Below are 24191 nucleotides of genomic sequence, written 5' to 3'. Positions count from 1 at the left end.
CGCCTGAGCCCTTTGAGGGACAAAATTATACACCCCGCTACGCTCGGCCTTCGGCCTCGCTTCGCGAGGAATAATTTATGAATTTGGTTTGGTGCGGCAAAAGCACGACGTTTGAACCGCTGCCGTGCCAGAGTCGTGCGGCACGACATGCCGTGTCGAACTAAATTGCTTTGCCGAACTCAATTCAAAAGTTTGATTCCGACGCAGTGCTTCTGCCGTGCTTTTGTCGAACTTAATTCCTGAATTTAGTTCGGCAGGGCAGGTGCATGATGTCTGAACTAGGCCTAAACGACGAAAACGCCGACTCAAGTTTGACGATGACCAATGACAGAATGTTGTTTCCACTGGCAGAGGAAAATAGGAGTTCTGTTATGATTATGCAGGACTGAGGACCAAGTGACACGTGCGGACAGAGGGAAATTAGACTATGTCAACAATGTTCCATTAATGGATGTTTTCAGCTTTAGCACATAATGTCTTCTTTAACTAGTTAATGTTTCATATAACGTTGGAGCTTTAATTTTTGTCAAAGCATTAGTATACTCATTTGCGGCCATTCTCTGCTGACGAGCCGGAAAAAAACGATATTGCCGGTCAACATTTTTACATAATATGCATAGAGCTGTGTTGTTCTTATCTTTTTTAATGTTTACACTTTGATCTGAATACAGGACGTTTGCTTACTTACACGTCGAGCGCAGGGAAATGAGAACTTTCTCATAACTAGCTGAGCAGGATAATTGTATTTTTTCTCCTGTTTATAGCTGACCAATTTAATTAAACATGTCCGTTACAACACTTCATTGACAAATTTGATTGCTTTCCACTGAAAGCTATATGCTGGAATATTACCGTCTGCTGCAATTTATTCTCTTCCGACGTACCTGAAGTGTCGTTAATCCAACATTGGAGCGGAAACAATGATTGGTGTTTCACTAAATTTAGGTAATGGTGTTAACTATGTTGTCCTATTTCCGTACGTTTTTTACAAATACTGAAAATATGGCTTGAAACGACAAGTTCTTATCAGCTGAGGACATGAGACAGTTGCAGCCACAGTAGGAAGTCACCGTAATGTTCAATGCTCACCGTTTTGAATGTAAAAATATATTTCCCTATTCAAAGCGCCAAGTGTCTTCGTGTGTTTGATTAAACAATGTGCTTTATGCCTAAAAACAAAACTATCAAAATATAAATAAAATGAAAAAGAATAAATTGAAATTTTTCTCTGCTTTACCTTAATGTCATCCAAGGGTAAACACTAGTTTTAAGGGCAATATTCTGGACTTTATATTCATGTCATAAAAAATTGATAAGCCATCGCCGGCCTTTTTGGCACAAGGGATACACTTTATATATAGTGACCAAACGTTAAATTTTTTTAAAGAACTGACGGTTGACTATTCCACTTAACTTTAAAACTGTAGAATAAATGTTCCCAGGAAGTTGGTAATAAACGAAGAACACCTAGCCGGCATCGATCGAACAAAAGGGAAAAAAATCAAGTTAACCAACTACAAGCTGATTAAGCACTGAATTATTTTTACTCAAAGGAAACGTACAGCTCGATACCTCAAAGAACTTTTTGGGAAGCCTGTAACTGATTTGGAACATGGTGATAAGCACTGAAATAAACATCCAAATATGGCCTCGTGTGTACATGTCCGTACTGACAATAAATGGTAGACAAACTAAACAATGATCACCACGATATTTTAGAGTTTGCTGCAGCGACCGTCAGCACTGTACTTCTCGTAGATTTGTCACAGAACTGATTCCGATTCGAAAAAAGTAAACGTTTTCTAATGCGGAGTACCGCAGCTAAACTGAGGATCTAAGAACGATCATAGAACAATCGTTAGCAAAAGCAAAAACAGCGCTTGAACTGTGTTTGACTACGCATAATAACGCCAAGAACAAGACAGGTAATACCCTGACTAAAGAAGAGACCATTTTCAATCATTCATCTTTTAATATTATCTTCTTTAGTCTATTCACATGTGCTCAAGTTATCATCTATATTTTGATTAACCACAAAATTATATACTGAGGTATAATATACCATCCGTTGAAGTGAGCCATGCCAAGAAATCCCTGTCATCTTGACAGGTTTTAGGATAATGATTATAGTCCTCCATGAAGCTACAGTTTCTTGGAATTTTTGCGGTGTGTCTAGAGACGTACCAATGTTAAGCTCACCGTACTCGAAATTCAAAGATTCAAAGCCAGTCCAGGTGTTCAGCTTCGTGTTGAACTCTTTGGCACGAAATTACGCTTGTACACTTTAAAGAAGAACAGCATCTAATATGCACGAGAAGAAAAAATTATGTACAAAATCTATGGCAGAAACTAAAAAGAGTTTTCACTTCACAGGCCAGTACAAGTTACAACATAAATTCATGCAATTTAGCGTTTCTCTCGTCTCGATTGATTACAGTTTGGTATTCATAATTTCCTTTTCAAAAGCCTTTTGGAGGTGACTGGGATCTGTTCGTAATGTTCTAAGATTTGTTGCCGGCGTCACAGCAGCAGTCGCGTTATTTCTTCTTTCGCCACCTTCTTCTTCTTCCATAACCGTTCCCCTTCCAAGACAGCACGAAGACAGCGCTTGTTTAAACTCAGGAATTCTTAATGCGTACACAACTGGATTTACAAAAGAGTTGGAATAATTTACAACGTTCACTATGTAATAGAATCCCCACGTTATCTGCACATCAAAGACAAACTTAAGACAATTCACAATTACAAAAGGGAGCCACGACAGTAAAGAGAGAACACATACAAACAGCAAGGTCTTTGTTAAGCGTTTGTTTTGTGAGGCTCTGCTCTGTTGTTGTGACACAACACTTCCTTGATGAAATTTTCTCCAAATGCCAATGTTACAACCGCATACAATTAATATTAGCATCAAGGTGTATGAGATCGAAGCATACACAGAATATTCTAGTGACATAACCTCCTTTAATGCAACCGTGATAGCGGCAGTAATGAGAGCTAGTGTCCACAACACAAAAATAACAATGCGGTATGCTCGCATTGATAGTGTTCTGTGCTTAAACGGCCAATATATGGCGTAAAATCTCTCGCCAGAAATGAATGCCGCAAAAATTAGCGAGGTCTGGGAAAAGGCGGTATCAAAGGTTCTGAAGAAAATAAGCAAAGACATCGTCCATCCTCCCGTCCATAGCTGATAATAAGCCCCGACAATGTAAATGTAAATTGGCAGAGTCACAGTTCCTAACATCAGATCAGCAAACGCCATATTGATGACTAGAAATAAACTTTTCTTACGAAGTGTCTTGTTAACTGTAAAGAGAACAATGGTGAGCAGGTTTCCAATGGAAATAAACACTGATGCCAAAATAAAAGCGCTGCACAGTGCGATGCCTTCTGCCTTGGAAGGAACAGTCATTGATGAATCAGTCGCATTCTTCGCGCTAGTGTTGGCCACTGACGTGTTGTTCATTGTTGAGTTTTAACTGACCGATGAAAACGTTTACATTTTGTGGTTTCGTTGATGTGGACTTATTAAACTCGTTCTGTGTCAAACGGCAAGGGGAGAAGCACGTCCCAGTAGGTTATAAAGGTTTTTTCTGTTAAAATGGCCAATCATCACTGAGCGAGCCACCTTGACGCGACCTGTCAAAAATACTGTTTATATTAGAAATTGAATTAAAATCTCACATAAAAATGAGAAAACAGGTTTTTTCTCCAGTTTTTGTATATGAATTTACTAAGTATTCTTATCCTCGGTAAACCGTTTGTAATTATAGCGCATATTGCACATAAATTTACCATTTACCTGAAGCTTTAAGTAAAGGGATTGTCATTGCCAGTTTTAATTCAGTGATGAGGATGGGGTATCCGAGGCGGATAGTTTATTTATCGTTGGTTGTTTCTAAGAAGTAAAAAACGTGTGTTAATATTTTTTTTTGCAAAAACCGTTAACGTAAGCATAATGTTTCCCAAAAATTAAACCTAATTATGAGAAAACACGTAAGTGGGTAGGTAAAAGTTATCTTGTTTACCAAGTAGTGCACGTCATGTAAAACAATGCAGGTTTTTCCTCTGTTGGAAGGCCAATCATCGCTGAATGAAATCTTTAATTGACTCTTCTTTTCAAATTGGTTGAGTTGACCTCTATGACAAGCTCATGTTCGCGGACGTGATGTGAATAAAAATTTGTTTAATCCATTTATCTACATGCAATTTTTACAACGGAACTCAGTGGACGCTGACCAGGATGTCATTATAAAATTAGAACAAGTTCTACAGCCATCGAGAAGACAATCATCTGTACTAGCTAATGTGGAATTAAGTTTAAGCTTGATTTTCATACAAACCTGCAGAGAAAAATTACTAGCCAACTCGTTGCAACCTTGACTGGTTTTACAAGAGCGAAAAAATAACTCCTTTATTAAAACAACTACTTAACCAGCTAAAAGCTGAATAACTACTAATTAGCTTTTACTCAATGAAAATTACAGTGCGACAGCTGAAAGAAATTTTCCTCCGTTTTTCAGGGGTAATAATGGGTTAATCTTCAGAGTTAAATGTGTGTTAGTGAGCCAGCAAGATAATTGTTCCAAGTAGAAATTCAGCCGTGTTGTATTGGCAATCTGCGAAACTGATTGGTTCTCCCATTGTTTTCTATTCGCTGATAGAACACGAGTGAGCGCGAGTTGCTCTTTGAAGGGACAATTATTCTCGACTTTTGGCTTAAAAGTACAAAAAATTGTAAGTTTTGAACTGTAATCCTTTAGAGTTTCTACTAACACAGTTAGACTATTTACCCTCGTTTTCTTCGAGCGAGATTCAACTGGGCTGCGCCTCGTTGACTTTTGCTCACACAAAACCCGGGCAGGACTCGTAGTCTATTTGTTACATATAGCGGATATCCATATACAATACCCATAGAAAAAATACCAAAGCCAAAATCATTGTTTTTGAACAGCTATTGTCGAACCAGTCGCGTTCTTGGTACAATTGTTTGCTGCTGATGCGTTGTTCATTTTTTAGTTATACTAAGGCCTAGTTCAGACATCGTGCTCCTGCCGTGCCGAACTAAATTGCAATTAGGTTCGACTGTAGCATGGCAGAAGCACGACTCTGATTCAGACGTCGTGCCAGAGTCGTACCAAATTCAAGAGTACTGAATCTACGTAACAATTAGTCAGCGGTGATCCAACAAAAATGGCGCCGTTTTCCAAATTGCAGCAAAAACTCAAAGAAAAGGAACAGAAAAAAACTTTTCCTTTTGCGAGTACGGCGAATGTTTGTTTGTTTGCACGACTAGTTTCCGAAAACTTGCTTATTTCGGATTCAGACCCGCTAGCTTCTTCTTCGCCCTGCTCCCTCTCATAAGTGTCATCTACTTCGTTGAATGAAACATCCTCGACGTGCTTTTTAGCAGAAAAATATTCATTGTATTCCTTTGGCTGGCCGCCATGGTTTTTGCCATCTGGCAAGAATAAAATTCAATTTGCATACTTTTAAGTAAGCAACTGGTGACGATGTTAAAACATCGTCACCAGGGTCTTCTCCGTTTTCAAAATGGCGGCTAAAAACGGAGAAGACCCTGGGAACGAGGGTGTGCGCATACTCCGTAATGGAGAATTATTCTCGGGTCTCCTCGTAACTCCTCGCGGGAACGTTATCCCGCCAAAATACATTAATATAATTTATGAATTTGGTTTGGTGCGGCAAAAGCACGACGTTTGAACCGCTGCCGTGCCAGAGTCGTGCGGCACGACATGCCGTGTCGAACTCAATTGCTTTGCCGAACTCAATTCAAAAGTTTGATTCCGACGCAGTGCTTCTGCCGTGCTTTTGTCGAACTTAATTCCTGAATTTAGTTCGGCAGGGCAGGTGCATGATGTCTGAACTAGGCCCAAACGACGAAAACGCCGACTCAAGTTTGACGATGACCAATGACAGAATGTTGTTTCCACTGGCAGAGGAAAATAGGAGTTCTGTTATGATTATGCAGGACTAAGGACCAAGTGACACGTGCGGACAGAGGGAAATTAGACTATGTCAACAATGTTCCATTAATGGATGTTTTCAGCTTTAGCACATAATGTCTTCTTTAACTAGTTAATGTTTCATATAACGTTGGAGCTTTAATTTTTGTCAAAACGTTAGTATACTCATTTGCGGCCATTCTCTGCTGACGAGCCGGAAAAAAAACGATATTGCCGGTCAACATTTTTACATAATATGCATAGAGCTGTGTTGTTCTTATCTTCTTTAATGTTTACACTTTGATCTGAATACAGGACGTTTGCTTACTTACACGTCGAGCGCAGGGAAATGAGAACTTTCTCATAACTAGCCGAGCAGGATAATTGTATTTTTTCTCCTGTTGATAGCTGACCAATTTAATTAAACATGTCCGTTACAACACTTCATTGACAAATTTGATTGCTTTCCACTGAAAGCTATATGCTGGAATATTACCGTCTGCTGCAATTTATTCTCTTCCGACGTACCTGAAGTGTCGTTAATCCAACATTGGAGCGGAAACAATGATTGGTGTTTCACTAAATTTAGGTAATGGTGTTAACTATGTTGTCCTATTTCCGTACGTTTTTTACAAATACTGAAAATATGGCTTGAAACGACAAGTTCTTATCAGCTGAGGACATGAGACAGTTGCAGCCACAGTAGGAAGTCACCGTAATGTTCAATGCTCACCGTTTTGAATGTAAAAATATATTTCCCTATTCAAAGCGCCAAGTGTCTTCGTGTGTTTGATTAAACAATGTGCTTTATGCCTAAAAACAAAACTATCAAAATATAAATAAAATGAAAAAGAATAAATTGAAATTTTTCTCTGCTTTACCTTAATGTCATCCAAGGGTAAACACTAGTTTTAAGGGCAATATTCTGGACTTTATATTCATGTCATAAAAAATTGATAAGCCATCGCCGGCCTTTTTGGCACAAGGGATACACTTTATATATAGTGACCAAACGTTAAATTTTTTTAAAGAACTGACGGTTGACTATTCCACTTAACTTTAAAACTGTAGAATAAATGTTCCCAGGAAGTTGGTAATAAACGAAGAACACCTAGCCGGCATCGATCGAACAAAAGGGAAAAAAATCAAGTTAACCAACTACAAGCTGATTAAGCACTGAATTATTTTTACTCAAAGGAAACGTACAGCTCGATACCTCAAAAAACTTTTTGGGAAGCCTGTAACTGATTTGGAACAGGGTGATAAGCACTGAAATAAACATCCAAATATGGCCTCGTGTGTACATGTCCGTACTGACAATAAATGGTAGACAAACTAAACAATGATCACTACGATATTTTAGAGTTTGCTGCAGCGACCGTCAGCACTGTACTTCTCGTAGATTTGTCACAGAACTGATTCCGATTCGAAAAAAGTAAACGTTTTCTAATGCGGAGTACCGCAGCTAAACTGAGGATCCAAGAACGATCATAGGAGAATCGTTAGCAAAAGCAAGAAGACCAAAAACAGTGCTCGACTACGCGAAATAACGCCAAAAATGTACAAATAAAACAAGTAAAGAGACCATTTTCGGAACCATTTATCTTTTAATATAATCTTCTTTAATCTATTTACATTTGCTTCTATATTATCATGTATATTTTGGTCAACTAGGTTTAGGATAATGTAGATAGTCCTCCAGGAAGCTACAGTTTTGTTTACATTTTTGCTCTGTGTGTAGAGGCCGACCAATGTTTAGTTCACGGACTCGAAACTCAGACTCTAAGTCAGTCTAGGTGTTCAGCTTCGTGTTTAACTCTTTGGCAAGAAATTATTCTTTTAAACAGCATCTAATATGCACGAGAAAAAAAAATTATGTACAAAACTCTATGTCAGAAAAAAAGTGTATTCACTTCACAGGCCCAGTTCAGGATACAATTTACATCATGCAATTCAGCGTTTCTCTCTTCTCTGTTGATTACAGTTTGGTATCCATAACTTCCTGTTCAAACAACTGGTTGATGTGACTGGGATCTGTTCGTAATGTTCTAAGCTGTGTCGCCGGCGTCACAGCATTAGCCGCGTTTTTTCTTTTTTCGCCACCTTCGTCGTTCATCGCCGCTTCCCTTCCAAGACAGCACAAAGCCAGTGCTTGTTTAAACTCGGAAATTCTCAATGCATACAGAATTGGGTTTACAAAACAGTTGGAATAATTTAGAATGCTGGCAATGTAAACATATTTCCATGGTACGGAAACATCTGAAAGAAAGTCTACTAAAGCGTTTACAATAATTATAGGGAGCCACGACAGCAAAGCAAAACATGATACAAACATTAGGGTCTTTGTTAAGCGTTTGTTTTGTAAGGCTCTGTTTTGATGCTGTGAGACGACCCCTCCATGTTGAAATTTTCTCCAAATGCCGATGTTGCAACCGCATATCATGAATGTTAAAGTCAAGCCGAATGATATCCAAACAGGGTAATAATGTTTAGAAGAAAGCAGGAACTGACTCAAACTAGTTTCAATGATAGCTAGGATCCACGTCGTAAATATGACAATGCGGTATGCTCGCACTGATGACAGTGTTCGGTGCCTAAACGGCCAATATATGGCGTAAAATCTCTCTCCTGATATGAATGCCGCAGAAATTAACGTAGCTACCATCGAAACGTTGTCAACGATAGCGAAGAAATACGCCAAAGGCATGCTCATACTTACTGTCCATAGCTGAAAATCCCACCCTAGATGATACCAGACGTAGAAAGGAATAGACAGTGCTCCCAGCATAAGATCGGCAAACGCCATGTTGATGACTAAAAAGAAACTTTTCTTACGAAGCGTCTTGTTATATGCAAAGAGAATAATGGCGAGCAAGTTTCCAACGACAATAAACAAACTTGTCAAGATAAAAGCGCTGCACCACGCGATACCTTCTGCCTTGGAGGGAACAGTCATTGATGAATCAGTCGCATTCTCCAAGCTAGTGTTGGCCGCTGACGTGTTGCTCATTTCTGAGTTTTAACTGACCGATGAAAACGTTTTGTGTTATAGTTGATGTGGACCAAAGGTTCTGTGTTTTACGACACGGGGAGAAGCACGTCCCAGTAAGTTATATAGGTTTTTTTCCTTTTACAAAGGCCAATCATGGCGAAGCAGGAAACATTGACATATATAAACTGCTAAAATACTGTTTGAAGTTAGAAATTAAATCAATCCACATATATATAAATAAGAATACAGGTGTTTGCTCCAGTTTTATTCATATACTTACTAAGTATTCTTATTGTAGGTAATACCGTTTGTTGTATTTTATGATGGAAATTACAGCTCATTTTGCACCTTAAATTACCATTTACCTAAAGCTATTAGTAGAGGGATTCAGTTGGCGTTGCAAGTTTTAATTCAGTGACTAAGACGGGATATGCGGGGCGTAGTTTGTTTATCGTCGGTTGTGTATAAGGTGTGTAAATATTTATTTTACATAAACCGTTAATGTTAGCATAAAGTTTCTAAAGAAATTCAACAAAAAGTTTATTATTATAAGAAAAGACGTAAGTGTGTGGGTAAAAATTATCTTGTTTACCAAGCAACACGTCATATAAAATTATGCAGGTTTTTCCTCTGTTGGAAGGCCAATCATCGCTCGCATCGCCATTATATTTTTAGTTGGCACGTCTTTTCAAATTGGTTGAGTTGACATCTATGACAAGGTCTTGTCTGCGTACGCGATGTGAATAAAAATTGTGTTTAATAACTTTGTCCACTGTGGAAACTTTACAACGGAACCGCTTGGAGCGACCGTCAGCACTCTAAGATTTGTCACAAAACTGACTCCAATTTGGATCTGGATGATCAGAAGAAAACTTACTAAACGTTTCATGGGCGGATTTAGGGGAGGGGCCGAGGGAGCCGCGTTCCCCTTTTTCTTGTAATTTCAAAACCAACCTCTTCCTCAGGGTCTTCTCGGCGACGAGTTTTCAAAATTATCTTTTTTTACCAATGGGCACGTCATAGAAAACTATGCAGGTTTTCATATGTTGAAGGTAAACCATCGCTGATCAAACCATGATATTTTAAGTTAACTCTTCTTTTCAAATTGGTAAAAGTGACATCTATGACAAGCTCATGTCCGCGGACGTGATGTGAATAAAAACGGTGAGGGTAAAAGGAGGAATGAGTTTGCGGAATGGCATGTGGCATGACTTGCGGAATGGCATAATTATGCGGAATGTAATTTTCGCGGAATGACTAATTGACATAAATTATACCAAATAGCACGCAGTTTTTTTAAGAGAATACTGCGGGCTCGAATCATCAAGGAGGAAACTTCCATAGAACATCGTTGTAAGATCATTTCACATGTTTTCACCGTTCAAATCGCCCATTTACGCCGAATAGAACCAGAGAAAATATTTTCGCTACTTGCCGTGATGGTTCCGAGGACTTGAATTAACGACTAGTTGGCGTTCCTAAAATGAGCGGCTGAATTGTTGTTTATCGGCGTAACGGCCTAACGAGAATCCGTGTTACGAGATTTTTTCTGATTTTTTTTCTGTTATTTTTTTTCCCCTTTTTTTAAGGATTTATCTATTTCTGCTAAATTAATTCAAATTCGCACTTTGCTGAACCGCAAATATATACCATAAAATTAAGGGTTCTTACATCTTCTTTATCCTTCGAGGTCGATCTCGAACCCGGATTACGAGTTTAGGATTTCGAGTGAAGATTTCGTCAATTTACAGAATAGCGACTTCCCTAGTAGTTGCCACATGCAGACTCTTTCAGCCCACTTTAGACTACGAGCAGCCCCTATTTTTTCGCAGAGTCCGTCGAGCTTGAAGCGAAAATTTTTTTCGAAGATTCCGTCGAGCGTGAAGCGAAAAAAAAAATACGCTCGACGGACTCTTCGAAAAAATATTTTCGCTTTCAGCTCGACGGACTCTGCGAAAAATAGGGACTACTCGTAGTCCAACCCCACTTGGGACAATAAAACATACGAAGCCAAAGTCAACGAAGCCGTTAGAAAGAAAATATAACGGCCCGAAAATTTACGTAGTTCGAAAAAAAAAAAAAACACAACAACGGGCAATTCCAGTCAGTCACCCATCCAAGTACTATCCCCGCACAACAGGGCTTAACTTGGGCGATCGGACAAGAATTCGAACTGTTACTTTCCATCGGTTCTTGTCCGATCGCCGAAGTTAAGCCCTGTTGGGCGGGGATAGTACTTGGATGGGTGACTAACTGAAAATACCCGTTGTGGGTTTTCTTTTTTTTTCAAACCCAGTAAATTTTCAGGCACTTATATTTTCTTTCTAACGGCTTCGTTGACTTTAGGTGAGAGAGTCTGCATGCGGCAAGGGCAGTAGCTCTTCTGCCCGGGGGGGGGGGGGGTACTCAAAAAAGATTTGTACGGGGAGGCTCCGCCCCGAGCTCTAACCCCTTACCCTTTTATATACCATTTTTGACAGAAATTGTACCCCTTTCGTATACCTTTCACTTAAAAAAGGTACCCCTTTCATATACCTGAAAGACATGGCATAGACTTAGATCAAGACGTTTTCTTGTCATTTTTATGTAGCGCTTAATAAATTGAAATATTACAGCCATGAATTAGCTTGAATTGTATCTGTTCGAAATTTTTTAATTAAAGGCCCTTTGAAAAACCTAAATATCAGATTTCTATACCCTTTCATATACCTAATATTGTGAAATCCCTACCCTTTTATATACCTGAAGCCGGAGCCTCCCCGTATAGGCCATTATAGGGAGTACCCCCCCCCCCCCCCGGGCTTTTCTGTAAATTGACGAAATTTTCACTCGAAATCCTAACTCGTAATCCCGGCTGGAGATCGGCATGACTGTGTAAAATAAACCACAAACGATATCGCCGCCTAAAAAAAGGGTTCCAGTTACCACTGTCTGCAGTTAAGCAAAGTGAGAACTTAATTTAGCTCATAGCAGAAATAATTATCGTTCTGTGTTTCGAGCCAAATAGACGAGAGTTTTCGTTCACGTTAAAAGAACTACTCAGCCAAGATTCAGCCGCTCATTTTAGCAACGCCAGCTAGTCGATAATTCAAGTCCTCGGAAGCATCACGGCAAGTAGCGAAAATATTTTCTCTGGTTCTATTCGGCGTAAATCGGTGATTTGAAAGGTGAAATGATCCTTTATATATTACGACGATGTTCTATGGAAGTTTCCTCCTTGATGGTTTGACCCCCAGTATTTATCAAGGCGGCTTCTCTTGAAAAACTGGCGCGCTTTTCAGTATAATTATGTCATTGAGTCATTCCGCGAAAATTACATTCCGCATAATTATGCCATTCCACAAGTCATGCCACATGCCATTCCGCAAACTCATTCCGCCTTTTACCCTCACCGGAATAAAAATTGTGTTTAGTAACATTGTCTACATGCAAACTTTACAACGGAACTCATTGGACGCTGACGAAGATGTCACTTAGCATTAGAACTACAGCCATCGAGAAAAAAACCCTAAATGTAATAGCGAACGTGGAATTAATTTCATACACAACCATTTTATGCCGTCAAAAATTAATAGCCAACTGATTTCAGCTCTTGACTGGTTTTTATTAAATTCATTTAAAATAATAGAGAAAACCTCATTTAAAACAACAACTTAACCAGCTGAAAGCTGATTGAATATTAACTAATTTTTACTCATTGAAAATAGCAGTGCGATACCTATGAGAAATTATTGGGGATATGGGTCCTTTTTTCTAGGGTGATAATGTGATAATCTTCAGAGAAGTTCGAGGTGTTTTATTGTGCCAGCAGGTGTAACGCATCTGCAGCCGTCCTCTGCTGATGGGCCTAACAACCGTATAATGCCGATCAACTTTTTTTTGTTTTCATGCAGATAGATAATGTTTACAAATTTAACTGAACACAGGACGTATGCCTAATTACTCGGCGAGCGGGGAAAGAGGAATTTTTTAACACCGACTAGCTGAGCACAAGGACAAAATGATAGCTGATAACAAATTTGATCAAAATTTTAAGGCCAATTTCGTAAAAAAAACTAAATGCTTTGCAACACTTCGTATTAAGCTTCATTGTTCTTCCCTGAAAGCCTGAAAGCTAAAATTTACTGTCTGTTGCAATTTATATTATCTTCCGATTTAACTTTGTGGCGGAAAAGATGACATCGGTAGAAACAGGTTTTCACTACGTTTTCCTATTTCCGTCAAACGTTTATGGTTCAAAGTGAACTGAAAAAAAAAATACTAGTTCACAAGAATGAATTTATCAAAATCAATGCTGAAAAGAATAGTGTCTTTGTGCATTTACTAATAATGTGTTTTCCTTAAAAATGATCAAATATTAACAAAATGCAAAAGAACGAATTAAAATTTGGCGGAATTCCCTTTGATCTTAACAAAAAGGCATCCAAAGGTAAACAACTTCAAGGTTCTTTTAATGAGCATGTAGTTAAAAAAAATATTAAGGATATCGCAAGTGTTTCTTCGCGACACATTCTCTGTGTCACATTCTCTGTGTCGGCACAATGACTCTCTCCAAAAATTATTAGTCTAAATCTAAAAAGTTATTACTCATTGAATCCCACGCTTAATATCAAAGCAAATTTACAAAATCAATATATCAGAACATCGTAACGCGAAAAGGTCGCGAGCAAAGGATATCGAGGAACAACATTGGCCGGAGAAAATAGCTCTGGGTCAAAACTGTCGAGACTGGTTCTTCTATTGACTTAATGGCCATCCTTTTGTTACAGTTCTGTAGCTTTTTTAATGTTTTGTGCAGAATCCAAACAACAGTTAGATCTCCGGACTCGAAATGTAAAGGCTCTGAGTAATCTGGGTGTTAACCTTCGTGTGGAACTCTTTGGCAAGAAGTTATACTCTTAAAGTTAAAATAACAACAGCATCTATAATGATTGAGGATCTAAAAATTTATGTACAAACATCTATTACAGAAATAGAAGTTTCATTTCATAGGGGAATAGAAGAGACAACATTAATACCGAGTTTATCATGCCTTGGTTGATTACAGTTTGGTATCCATAACAACCTGTTCAAACGCCAGTTGTAGGTGACCTGGATCAACCCGTAACGTTCTAAGCTGTTTCACCGGCGTTAAAGCATCGTCGTCCATAGCCGCTTCTCTTCTAAGACAACACAAAGCCAGGGCTTGTTTAAACTCTCTAATTCTTAGGGAATACACAATTGGATTTACAAAAGAGTTCCAATAATTTACAACGCTCACCGTGAGATAGAATCTCGACGAATGATCTGGACATGAAAGACATAGATAAGAAAGTTCATAATATTTAAAGGAAGCCACGACAGCAAAGCAAGAACACACACCAACAGCAAGGTCTTTGTTAGGCGTTTGCTTTGTGTGGCTCTGTTGTGCTGCTGTGAAAAGGCACTTCCATGTTGAAACTTTCTCTAAATGGCAATGTTACAACCGCAAATGATGAATGTAAGAATCGAGGTTTATGGCGCCCATGCATACACAGCATGTTTGAATGAAAGGAAGTTAAATAATACGTTGAAAACTGTGTAGATGAGAATTGCTAGGGTCCACACCTTAAATATAACAATGCGGTATGCTCGCATTGACAGTGTTCGGTGCTCAAGCGGCCGATATATGGCGTAAAATCTCTCTCCAGATATGAAAGCAGCCGAAATTAGTGAGGCCTGGGAGAAAACGGTGTCGAAAATTCTGTTGAAAGTTGCAAACATAGTAATATTCACTCCTGTCCATAGCTGAGAATCGTTCCATATCATGAAAACGTAGCCAGGCAGAGTCAGCGCTCCCAGCATCAGATCAGCAGCTACCATGTTGATGACTAGAAATAAACATTTTTACGTAGCGTCTTGTTAACCGCAAAGGAACAATGGTGAGCAAGTTTCCAACGACAATAAACACATGCCAAAATTAAAGCGCTGCACCATGCGTGCCTTCTGCTTTAGAAGGAACAGTTATTGTCGAAGCAGTCGCGTTCTTTGCACCAGTGTTAGCTGTTGATGCGTTGTTCATATTTAAGTTATACTGAACGAGGAAAACGCCGACTAAATTTTGCCGATGACCGATGACAGATTGTTGTCACCCCGGGGGGCGCACTCAAAAAAGTTTTGTACGGGGAGGCTCCGCCCCAAGCCCTTACCCCTTACCCTTTTATATACCATTTTCACAGAAATTGTACCCCTTTCGTATACCTTTTACTGAAAAAAGGTACCCCTTTCATATACCTAAAAGACATGGCATAGACTTAGAACAGGACGTTTTCTTGTCATTTTCATGTTGCGCTTTATAAATTAAAATAATACAGCCATAAAGTGCGTCTGTTCGAAATATTGTAATTCAAGACCCTTTTAAAAACCTAAATGACGGATGTACATACCCTTTCATATACCTAAAATTGTGAAATCCCTACCCTTTTATATACCTGAAGCCTAAAAAAGGTACCCCTTTCGGGCGGAGCCTCCCCGTATAGGCCATTATATGGAGTACCCCCCCCCCCCGGGGGTTGTCACTGGCAGAGGAAAATTGGAGTTGTGTTATGGTTATGCAGGATTGATGATCGAGTGACACGTGCTAACAGGGGGAAATTGGATTATGTCAACAATGTTCCATTGATGGATGTTAACACGTTTCTTTTAACGTCGGAGCTTTAATTTTTGTCAAAACATTATTATACGCATCTGCGGCCATTTTCCGCTGACGAGCCGGAGAACGATATTGCCGGTCAACTTTTTTATGTAATAGGCATAGAACTTTGTTGTTCTTTTCTTTTAGTAATGTTTACGCATTGATCTGAATACAGGACGTTTGCTTAATTATTCGTCGAGCGCAGGGAAATGAGAATTTTCTCCTGTAGATAGCTAATACATTTAATGAAAAAGACCCGTTACAACACTTTAAACATGATTGCTTTCCACTGAAAGCTATATCCTGGAATATTATCGTCTGCTGCAATTTATTTTCCTTCGACACACCTGAAGTGTCGTTAATCCAACATTGGAGCAGAAACAATTATTGGTGTTTCACTAAATTTAGGTAATGGTGTTAACTATGTTGTCCTATTTCCGTACGTTTTTTACAAAATACTGAAAATATGGCTTGAAACGACAAGTTCTTATCAGCTGAGGACATGAGATAGTTGCAGCCACAGTGGAAAGTCACCGTAATGTTCAATGCTCACCATATTGAATGTAAAAATGTATTCCCCTATTGAACGCGCCAAGTGTCTTCGCGTGTTTGATTAAACAATGTGTTTTTCGCCTAAAAAAAAAAACTATCAAAATATAAATTAAATGAAAAAAATAATTAAAATTAAAATCTTTCTCGGCTTTACCTTTATGTCATTAAGGGTAAACTTTATTCATGTCATAAAAAATATTGATAAGCCCTCGCTGGCCTTTTTGGCACAACATTCTTTGTGTCGCAAACATTGCCTCTCTCCAAAAACACTTTTTGCCAAAACGAAAAAGCAACTCACGACTAAAACTAGTTTTAATCAAAGATATCGATTTTTTATGAGAGTGCGTTCGACATTATGGATACCACCAGGGAAATGAAAGCTAGACAGTGGCCAAAGACAAAGGATTTCAATAAACTGCGAAAAAAAAATCATGTAGCAGTCCTTAATATGTTTTAGCGGAATTTATCGCTGCGAGCATTCTAACTTGTCGTAATTTAATTTTCCTGAACAAGCCATTCAAACGATAAAATTTGAGCATCGGACGAAACCATCATCTGTCCTTACATGGATCATGGTAGTGACTGTTTACCATAGGACAAAACTGATTACGAAACGGAAAAAGCTTATTGACATCAGAATGACTAAAACAAAATGAACTTGCTCGTTAGCCTGCACATTCACAAAGCATAAAGAAAGCATAAACAACGCCACAAATACGCGAGCAAATAGTGATGATTCCCGTCACTCCAAGTGGAAAGATAATTATGAACACAAAAAAATAATGATTTATTTCACCTGAATTGTTTTCGTTTGAAACTAAACCACTTCTAAATTTTTACAAACATCTAAAAATACTTTAAATTCTATTTGAAATTTCAGCAATTATTTAAAAAATACAAGGTCATTACATGCATAACATTCAAATTATACAGTGATCTGTAAGTTTGTGGGAGGGTCCTTGTGAATATCTCATAATTACTTCGACGCATAAAAATTATAACGACGCATATTTAAATGTTTAATTATGCGCCGCTTTCGGCATCGCCGTCGTAATTGCGCGAGGGCGTATTGCACCTTTGACATCACTCCCTATACTACTGAGTATTGGTTTTGCCTTTGCTTCCCTATCCATGAAACAAAATCTTGAACGACCATTGTTTAATTGTATCCAATCACAAAGAGGCTGGGGAATAGCGTTTTTCCTTCTGCACCACTTCTTGGTGCTACTCATTCGGACGGCTCAAATATTTCGGCTACCCGTTTTCGTTCGAGGTCTTGTTCAGGACCGTTTGGATAAATTTTGGATCAAATGATACGAGAAGATTCGTCAAGCCTTCATCTTTTCTTCTGCGTAGTTTGAAAGCTAGCTGTGCAATGGAATTTTCAGGTCAAAAAACGCCTTGGCGCTGGAGCTGTTCCATATTGGAGCTGTCGGACTGTTATGATAAGTTGGTTGTCCTGTGTAGTTGTTGTTAACACGTGATCCTTAGTTCACATGTTCTGTAAAAGTACTTGAGAATAAACTCTTGAAGTGTACGGACGTGTACTTCTTTACTCATAACATGGTACCAGGATCTCTTCAACAGTAAGCTTACTGACTCTGAACTGTAACATGGAACGCATTAAACCTCCCTCAGAATTGGATATTGATAGTCTGAACCTTGCAGAAAAGTGGAATGAATGGAAAGAAGCGTGGGAATTGTATCGGGTATCGAGCGGCCTACACGAGAAGGACGATGCCGTACAAATAGCAACCATTCAAAGTGTTCTCGGAAACAAAGCAAGACGAGTGCTCAAAACCCTACCGGGCATTTCCGGAGATTTCACAGCAAGAACCGTTGCAGACATTTTAACGGCGCTCGAAACGTATTGTGTACCACGAAAAAACACAATTTACGAACGATACCGTTTCAGAACGACAGCACAAGAAGGTCGCTCAATCGACGTATTTGTCACAGATCTTAGAAGAAGAGCGGATTACTGCGATTTTGGGGCGATTAAAGAATCTCTGATAAGAGACCAAATTGTCGTTGGAATAAGCGATCCAAAGCTCCGAGAGAGACTACTACGAGAAACGGATTTAACACTCGAGAAAGCCATAAAATTATGTGGAATAACGGAACAATCCAAAGAACAATCTAAAATCTTCAGCTCTCCCCCAACTACCGGAGAGGGCAGCATTGATGCCGTAAAGAAAACACAGCCGCCGGTCGACACCGGAAAATCCAAACAGGAAGATCCAAATAAAATTCTCAAATGCAAGTTCTGCGCCATGTCTCACAACAGAGGAAATTGTCCCGCCTATGGCGCCACGTGTCTCAAATGCAACGGGCGAAACCACTATGCTCGGTGCTGTCTCAAGCCGAAAGATGGTACGGAAGAAAGAAGAGTTCGTCACGTACAAATTGAACTAAGTGAAGACAAAGAACCAATGGAGGGGCTGTAAATCGAGGAAATTCAAGGTAGCACTAGAAGGAACATTCAGTCAGACTTATTAGTTAATAATGTTCCTGTATCTTTCAAACTCGATACGGGTGCAGAATGTAATATAGTGTCCATGCGTTTGGCAAATGAGTTAAATGCCCGTATAGAGCCAACAAGCATGTTACTCAAATCATTTGGGGGCACCAATTAGAAACAGTGGGCAAATGTTTTCTTGACACGAAAGTAAACTAGAGTAAGGGTACAACTCCTTTGGAGTATTATGTCCTTCGGAATGATGAAAAACCTCTCCTGGGTTTAGACTCCTGCTTAGAGCTAGAGTTAATCAGCCTGAATAACAAAGTAGAACAAATAGGTCTCAGTGTCGATGAAGTTCAAGCAAAACCTAGCCTACTGGATGAATTTCAGGATGTTTTTGAGGGTTTAGGATGTGTTGAGAGCGAATATAACATTACGTTGAAGGCTAATAGTCTGCCCACCATTCAACCACAAAGGAATGTTCCCCTAAGATTGTTGGACAAACTCAAAGTAACTTTAAATGATCTTGAAAGAAATGATATTATTGCCAAAGTGGAAGAACCGGTTGAATGGGTCAGTAATTTAGTAATTGTTGAAAAACCAAACAATTCGCTGAGATTGTGTTTAGACCCACCAGATCTAAACAAAGCTATAAAACGGGAAGATTTCAAACCTCCAAGCTTTGAAAAAAATTCTAACACGCTGAATGGTTGGAAAGTTTTCGCAGTTGTTGACATGTCAAATTGTTACTGGCACCAAAAGCTCACAGAAGAATCCTCATTTTTATGCGTGTTTAACTCGCCCTTTGGGATATATCGGTTTAAGAGAATGCCATTTGGTATTTCATGTGCAAGTGAAGTGGCCCAGAAAATGGTTGAGAAACATTTTGGTGATATTTCAGGTGCATTACCAATTTTTGATGATATTATCATTGGAGGTAAGGATGAACAAGAACATGAATTGATCCTACGTAAGGTTATGACCAGAGAACGAGAGCGCCACATTAAATTCAATCGTGACAAAATTCAGTTTCGTGTTAACCAAGTCAAGTACATGGGTGAAGTGGTTAGTGAGTTGGGATTTTCACCAGACCCAGAAAAAATTTCTGCTATTCACAATAAGCCCACCCCAACATGCAAACAAAACCTGCAAAGGTTATTGGGCATGATCAACTATCTTGCTAAGTATATCCCAAACATGTCGGAATTAACTGCCCCATTGCGATCCTTGCTTAAGTGTGGTGTACCATGGGCTTGTTTTCCAGAGCACGATACTGCGCTTACAAAACTCAAATCAGTCTTGAGTAGTGCTCCAGTTCTACGCTTCTATGACACAAGTTTACCAACCACACTCCAAGTTGATGCCAGTAAAAGTGGCTTAGGAACATGTTTGTTGCAACAGAACCAACCAGTTGCATATGCTTCACGTGCTATGTCAAATTCTGAGACAAACTATGCTCAAATAGAAAAAGAGCTTTTAGCAATTGTTTTTGGGTGTGAGGGATTTAACATGTACACATATGGAGCAGAAATTGAGGTGCTTACGGATCATAAGCCCTAGAAAGCATTTTCAAAAAGCCTCTTTTCAAAGTACCTCCTCGATTGCAAAGAATGAGACTTTGCAAAAGTACAATCTCAAAGTCAGATATGTTCCAAGCAGTTTCTTTACATTGCTGATACCCTCTCTAGGGCATTTGATCAGTCCAGTGCTCCTATTGACAGTGATATGCATCATGACATGGAGCATTTCATTCATTTCGTAATCACCAATCTCCCAATTTCAGATGTTAAGTTGATGGAATTACGAGAACCTAACTACAGTGATCCTACTATGCAAATGTTACACAAATATGCCAGAGAGGGTTGGCCTGAACACAAACGCAATGTACCCTCTCCTCTAAAATCTTTCTGGGATGTGCGGAATGACATTCATGATACAGATGGAATTCTACTCAAGGATAACAGGCTCGTCATTCCGTCTGCATGGAGAAAAGATATTCTCCAGAAATTGCATATTAGCCACTGTGGCATTGAAAAACTCAAAGCCAATGCCCGCATGACAGTATTTTGGCCTGGCATGTCCAAGCATATTGAAGAAATGGTGTCTAGTTGTGAAAAATGCATGAAATATCAGAGTAAGCAACCCAAAGAACCCATGGAAACTCGAGAAGTTCCACTATTACCATGGCAAATAGTTGCATCTGATCTCCTTGAATACAAAAATCAAAACTACCTTGTGGTTGTTGATTATTATTCAAAGTATATTGAGGCTTTCAGGCTTAATGGTAAAACAAGCAGTGTTGTTATCCGCAGTCTGAATGAAATTTTCTCAAGACATGGATACCCACAAACTCTAGTTGCAGATAACATGCCTTATAACTCCAGAGAAATGAAGCAATATGCCACACAATATGGCACAAATATTGTAACAACCAGTCCAAAGTATAGGCAGGCTAATGGTATTGCAGAAAAGGCAGTCCATATTGTTAAAAACTTGCTAAGAAAAGAGTGCAATTTGAATGAAGGTCTTATGGAATATGGTAACACACCCATAAGCAATTTCCTTTATTTACCTAACCAAATGTTGTTCAGTCGGCAAATTCGGACAAGGGTTCCTGTTCACCCTAGGATGTTGGTGCCACAGATTTGTCATGATATTCCTGTACTACCTGGAAGACGTCAAGCTAAATATAAGGAGTTCTATGATAGACAGGGTTCAAAACCATTGCCACAACGTAAGGAAGGGGTTAGTGTAAGGTTTATGAAACCAGGTGACAAACATTTATCACCTGCTGTAGTTAAGGGTAAACATGAGACTCCTAGATCATATTTGATTACTGATGAAACTGGTAAAGAGTATCGTAGAAATAGACGACATATTCATCTTACTCAGGAGCCACCTATAACTATAGATGATGATATAAGCAACGATTCAGAACCTGTAACTACAGAAACCATTGTAAACTTTCCTAGTGTAACTGCAGAGTCAGACAGTGCTAACTCAGAACACAACCCTCCTGACAATGATGTTCCCTCAGGTCCACGTCGCTCTACACGGGTCAGATCTGTTCCGAGTTGGCATAAGGATTATGTTATGTAGAAAGAATTGTAATCGTAGGATTATCAACAGTTGAGTTGTTTACTGCTTGTTCCAGTTGTTATTAAAATTTACTTAACCTTGTAGAAGGTAGCCAACTAGCTTAAGAAGGGGGATGTTATGATAAGTTGGTTGTCCTGTGTAGTTGTTGTTAACACGTGATCCTTAGTTCACATGTTCTGTAAAAGTACTTGAGAATAAACTCTTGAAAGGTACGGACGTGTACTTCTTTACTCATAACACGGACTATCCACCTTTTCCATATAATTAGATGTATAGTAAACAGCGCAAGCAAATATCCTTCAATCTACTCAAATTCGCCATTTCGAGCCAAAAGAACAACACTACGCAAAAGGTAGGAGAACTTACTTTTATTCAGCATGAATTTGTTCATGTTTTGCGCCATTAAACGCAATTCTACAAACCGTTCGGTAAATACCATACATTTTCTATAAAAATGTAAATGTGCACAGTCTTCACACAAACATGTACAATTTGTCTGGACTCCTGTGTTTCGACTGCATTACGAAGGTGTTCTTTGTCGAACGCAATTATAAGCAAATTCGCAAAATGCATCTGCCACAATATTGTAATGCGATACGGTACGTAGCGTGGACAGAGTTGTATTGTTAAATATGGAGGATGGTATACCGCAAATTGCGATGACATTGCCCTAGAGGAAAATAAAAATAAAAGTTTTCTAATTCGAACATTGATGGTTGAAATAAGATCGCATACATTCTCGTCCCCAGGCCTATTCGTTTACTAATGTGGGCTCTGGGGACGAGAATAAATCACTTCAGATTCAGCGATGATTGGTTCTCTCACAGAATAAAAAACTAAATAATTTGCATCGACTTTCATCTGTTTTTTGCTAAACAATTACACAGGAGTTTCCCTGCATCAACAAAACTACACATCTTCTAAGAACAAAGCATTAACTCTTTTCATCGTTCAGTTTAAATCCAAAAATGAACAACACGTCAGTGGCTAACACTAGCTTGGAAAATGCGACTGATTCATCGATGACTGTTCCTTCTAAAGCAGAAGGAATTGTTTTATGTAGCGCTCTTATCTTGGTATCTGTGTTTATTGTTGTTGGAAACTTGCTCACCATTGTTCTCTTTGTAGCTAATAAGAGGCTCCGTAAGAAAAGTTTATTTCTAGTCATCAATATGTCGTTTGCTGATCTGATGTTAGGAACTGTGTCTCTACCAATTTACATTTACGATGTCGGGGCTGATTATCATCTATGGACGGGAGGATGGACGATGTCTTTGGTTATTTTCTTCTGGCTCTTTGATGCCGTTTTCTCAAAGGCCTCACTACTTTCAGCGACTTCCATATGTGGCGAGAGATTTTACGCCATATATTGGCCGTTTAAGCACAAAACACTATCAATGCGTGCGTACCGCGTTGTTATTTTTATGGTGTGGACACTAGCTCTCCTTCATGCCGCGGTTTGGACTGCATTGAATCGCTTTACTACAGCCAAACATGCTGTGTATGCTTCTACGTCGTTTAACTTCATTCTATTATTAATTGTTTGCGGTTGTAACATTAGCATTTGGAGAAAATTCCAACATGGAAGTGTCGCTTCACAGCAGCATAACAGAGCCTTACAAAACAAGCGCTTAACAAAGACCTTGCTGTTTGTATCTGTCCTTGCTTTGCTGTCGTGGCTCCCTTTTATTATCTTGAACTTTCTAATCTTTGTCTATCATGTTCAGATACCGTGGCTATTTTATGACTTGGTGAACCTTGTAAATTATTCGAATTCTTTTGTAAATCCAGTCGTGTATGCATTAAGAATTTCTGAGTTTAAGCAGGCGCTGGCTTCGTGCTGTCGCGGAAGGGGAGCGGCTATGGATGACGAAGGTAGCGAAAGGGGAAATAACGCGAGTAATAGAACATTACGAACAGATCCCAGTCACATTAACTTAGCGTATGAACAGGAAATTTGGGATACCAAACTGTAATGAGCCGGGTAGAAACTGTTCTATCATTTTTTTCTGCAAAAAAGGAGACTTTTATTCGAATTTTCACAATCAAAACAAACTACCCAGCTAGGTCCAGCTACAACCGAAATTTGCCAGTTCGTGGCGAAACACACTCCAGAGATTATATTTAAGTAAATATTAACTAGCTTTAACTGGGATCAATTGTAAAAAGGTTTTCATGTTGAAACGTGTGTTTGCTTGTCTGAATTAAACTTAATCGAAGTTTCCATGTTCAAAGCGTGTGTTCGCTTGTCTGAATTTATGGAAGTTTTCACGTTCAAAGCGTGTGTTCGCTTGCCTGAATAAATTTATCAAAGTTTTCATGTTCAAAGCGTATGTTCGCTCGTCTGAATGAAACTTAATCAAAGCTTCATGTTCAAAGCGTATGTTCGCTCGTCTGAATTTTATAAACTTAATCAAAGTTTTCATCTTCAAAGCGTGTGTTCGCATGTCTGAATAAATTTATCGAAGTTTT

The 24191-nt window shown here is 39.0% G+C and overlaps 3 protein-coding genes and 1 long non-coding RNA gene across 4 annotated transcripts; 2 read left to right on the top strand and 2 right to left on the bottom strand.

Moving 5' to 3' along the window:
- The first annotated feature begins 76 nt into the window (after window positions 1-76).
- Window positions 77-5223, top strand: LOC144652249 (uncharacterized). Its single transcript, XR_013570464.1, has 2 exons — window positions 77-262; window positions 5100-5223. It is a non-coding gene; the product is annotated as an uncharacterized LOC144652249 (long non-coding RNA).
- On the bottom strand, window positions 2074-3474 carry LOC144652234 (adenosine receptor A3-like). The gene has a single exon (XM_078512256.1). The coding sequence runs from the start codon at window positions 3464-3466 to the stop codon at window positions 2432-2434; it is 1035 nt and encodes a 344-aa protein (XP_078368382.1). The 5' UTR covers window positions 3467-3474; the 3' UTR covers window positions 2074-2431.
- Window positions 5224-7367: 2144 nt separating the features above from the next.
- Window positions 7368-9215, bottom strand: LOC144652243 (adenosine receptor A3-like). Its single transcript, XM_078512266.1, has one exon. It carries the CDS (start codon window positions 8971-8973, stop codon window positions 7942-7944), a length of 1032 nt encoding a protein of 343 aa, XP_078368392.1. The 5' UTR covers window positions 8974-9215; the 3' UTR covers window positions 7368-7941.
- A 13472-nt stretch (window positions 9216-22687) lies between these two features.
- LOC144651286 (adenosine receptor A3-like) lies at window positions 22688-23695 on the top strand. The gene has a single exon (XM_078511229.1). The coding sequence runs from the start codon at window positions 22688-22690 to the stop codon at window positions 23693-23695; it is 1008 nt and encodes a 335-aa protein (XP_078367355.1).
- The last annotated feature ends 496 nt before the right edge of the window (window positions 23696-24191 follow it).

Source organism: Oculina patagonica, chromosome 1 (genome assembly GCF_052425735.1).
Source record: "Oculina patagonica isolate OP01 chromosome 1, crgOcupat, whole genome shotgun sequence".
NCBI classification, from domain to species: Eukaryota; Metazoa; Cnidaria; class Anthozoa; order Scleractinia; family Oculinidae; genus Oculina; species Oculina patagonica.
This window is presented reverse-complemented; position numbering and strand designations above follow the sequence as displayed.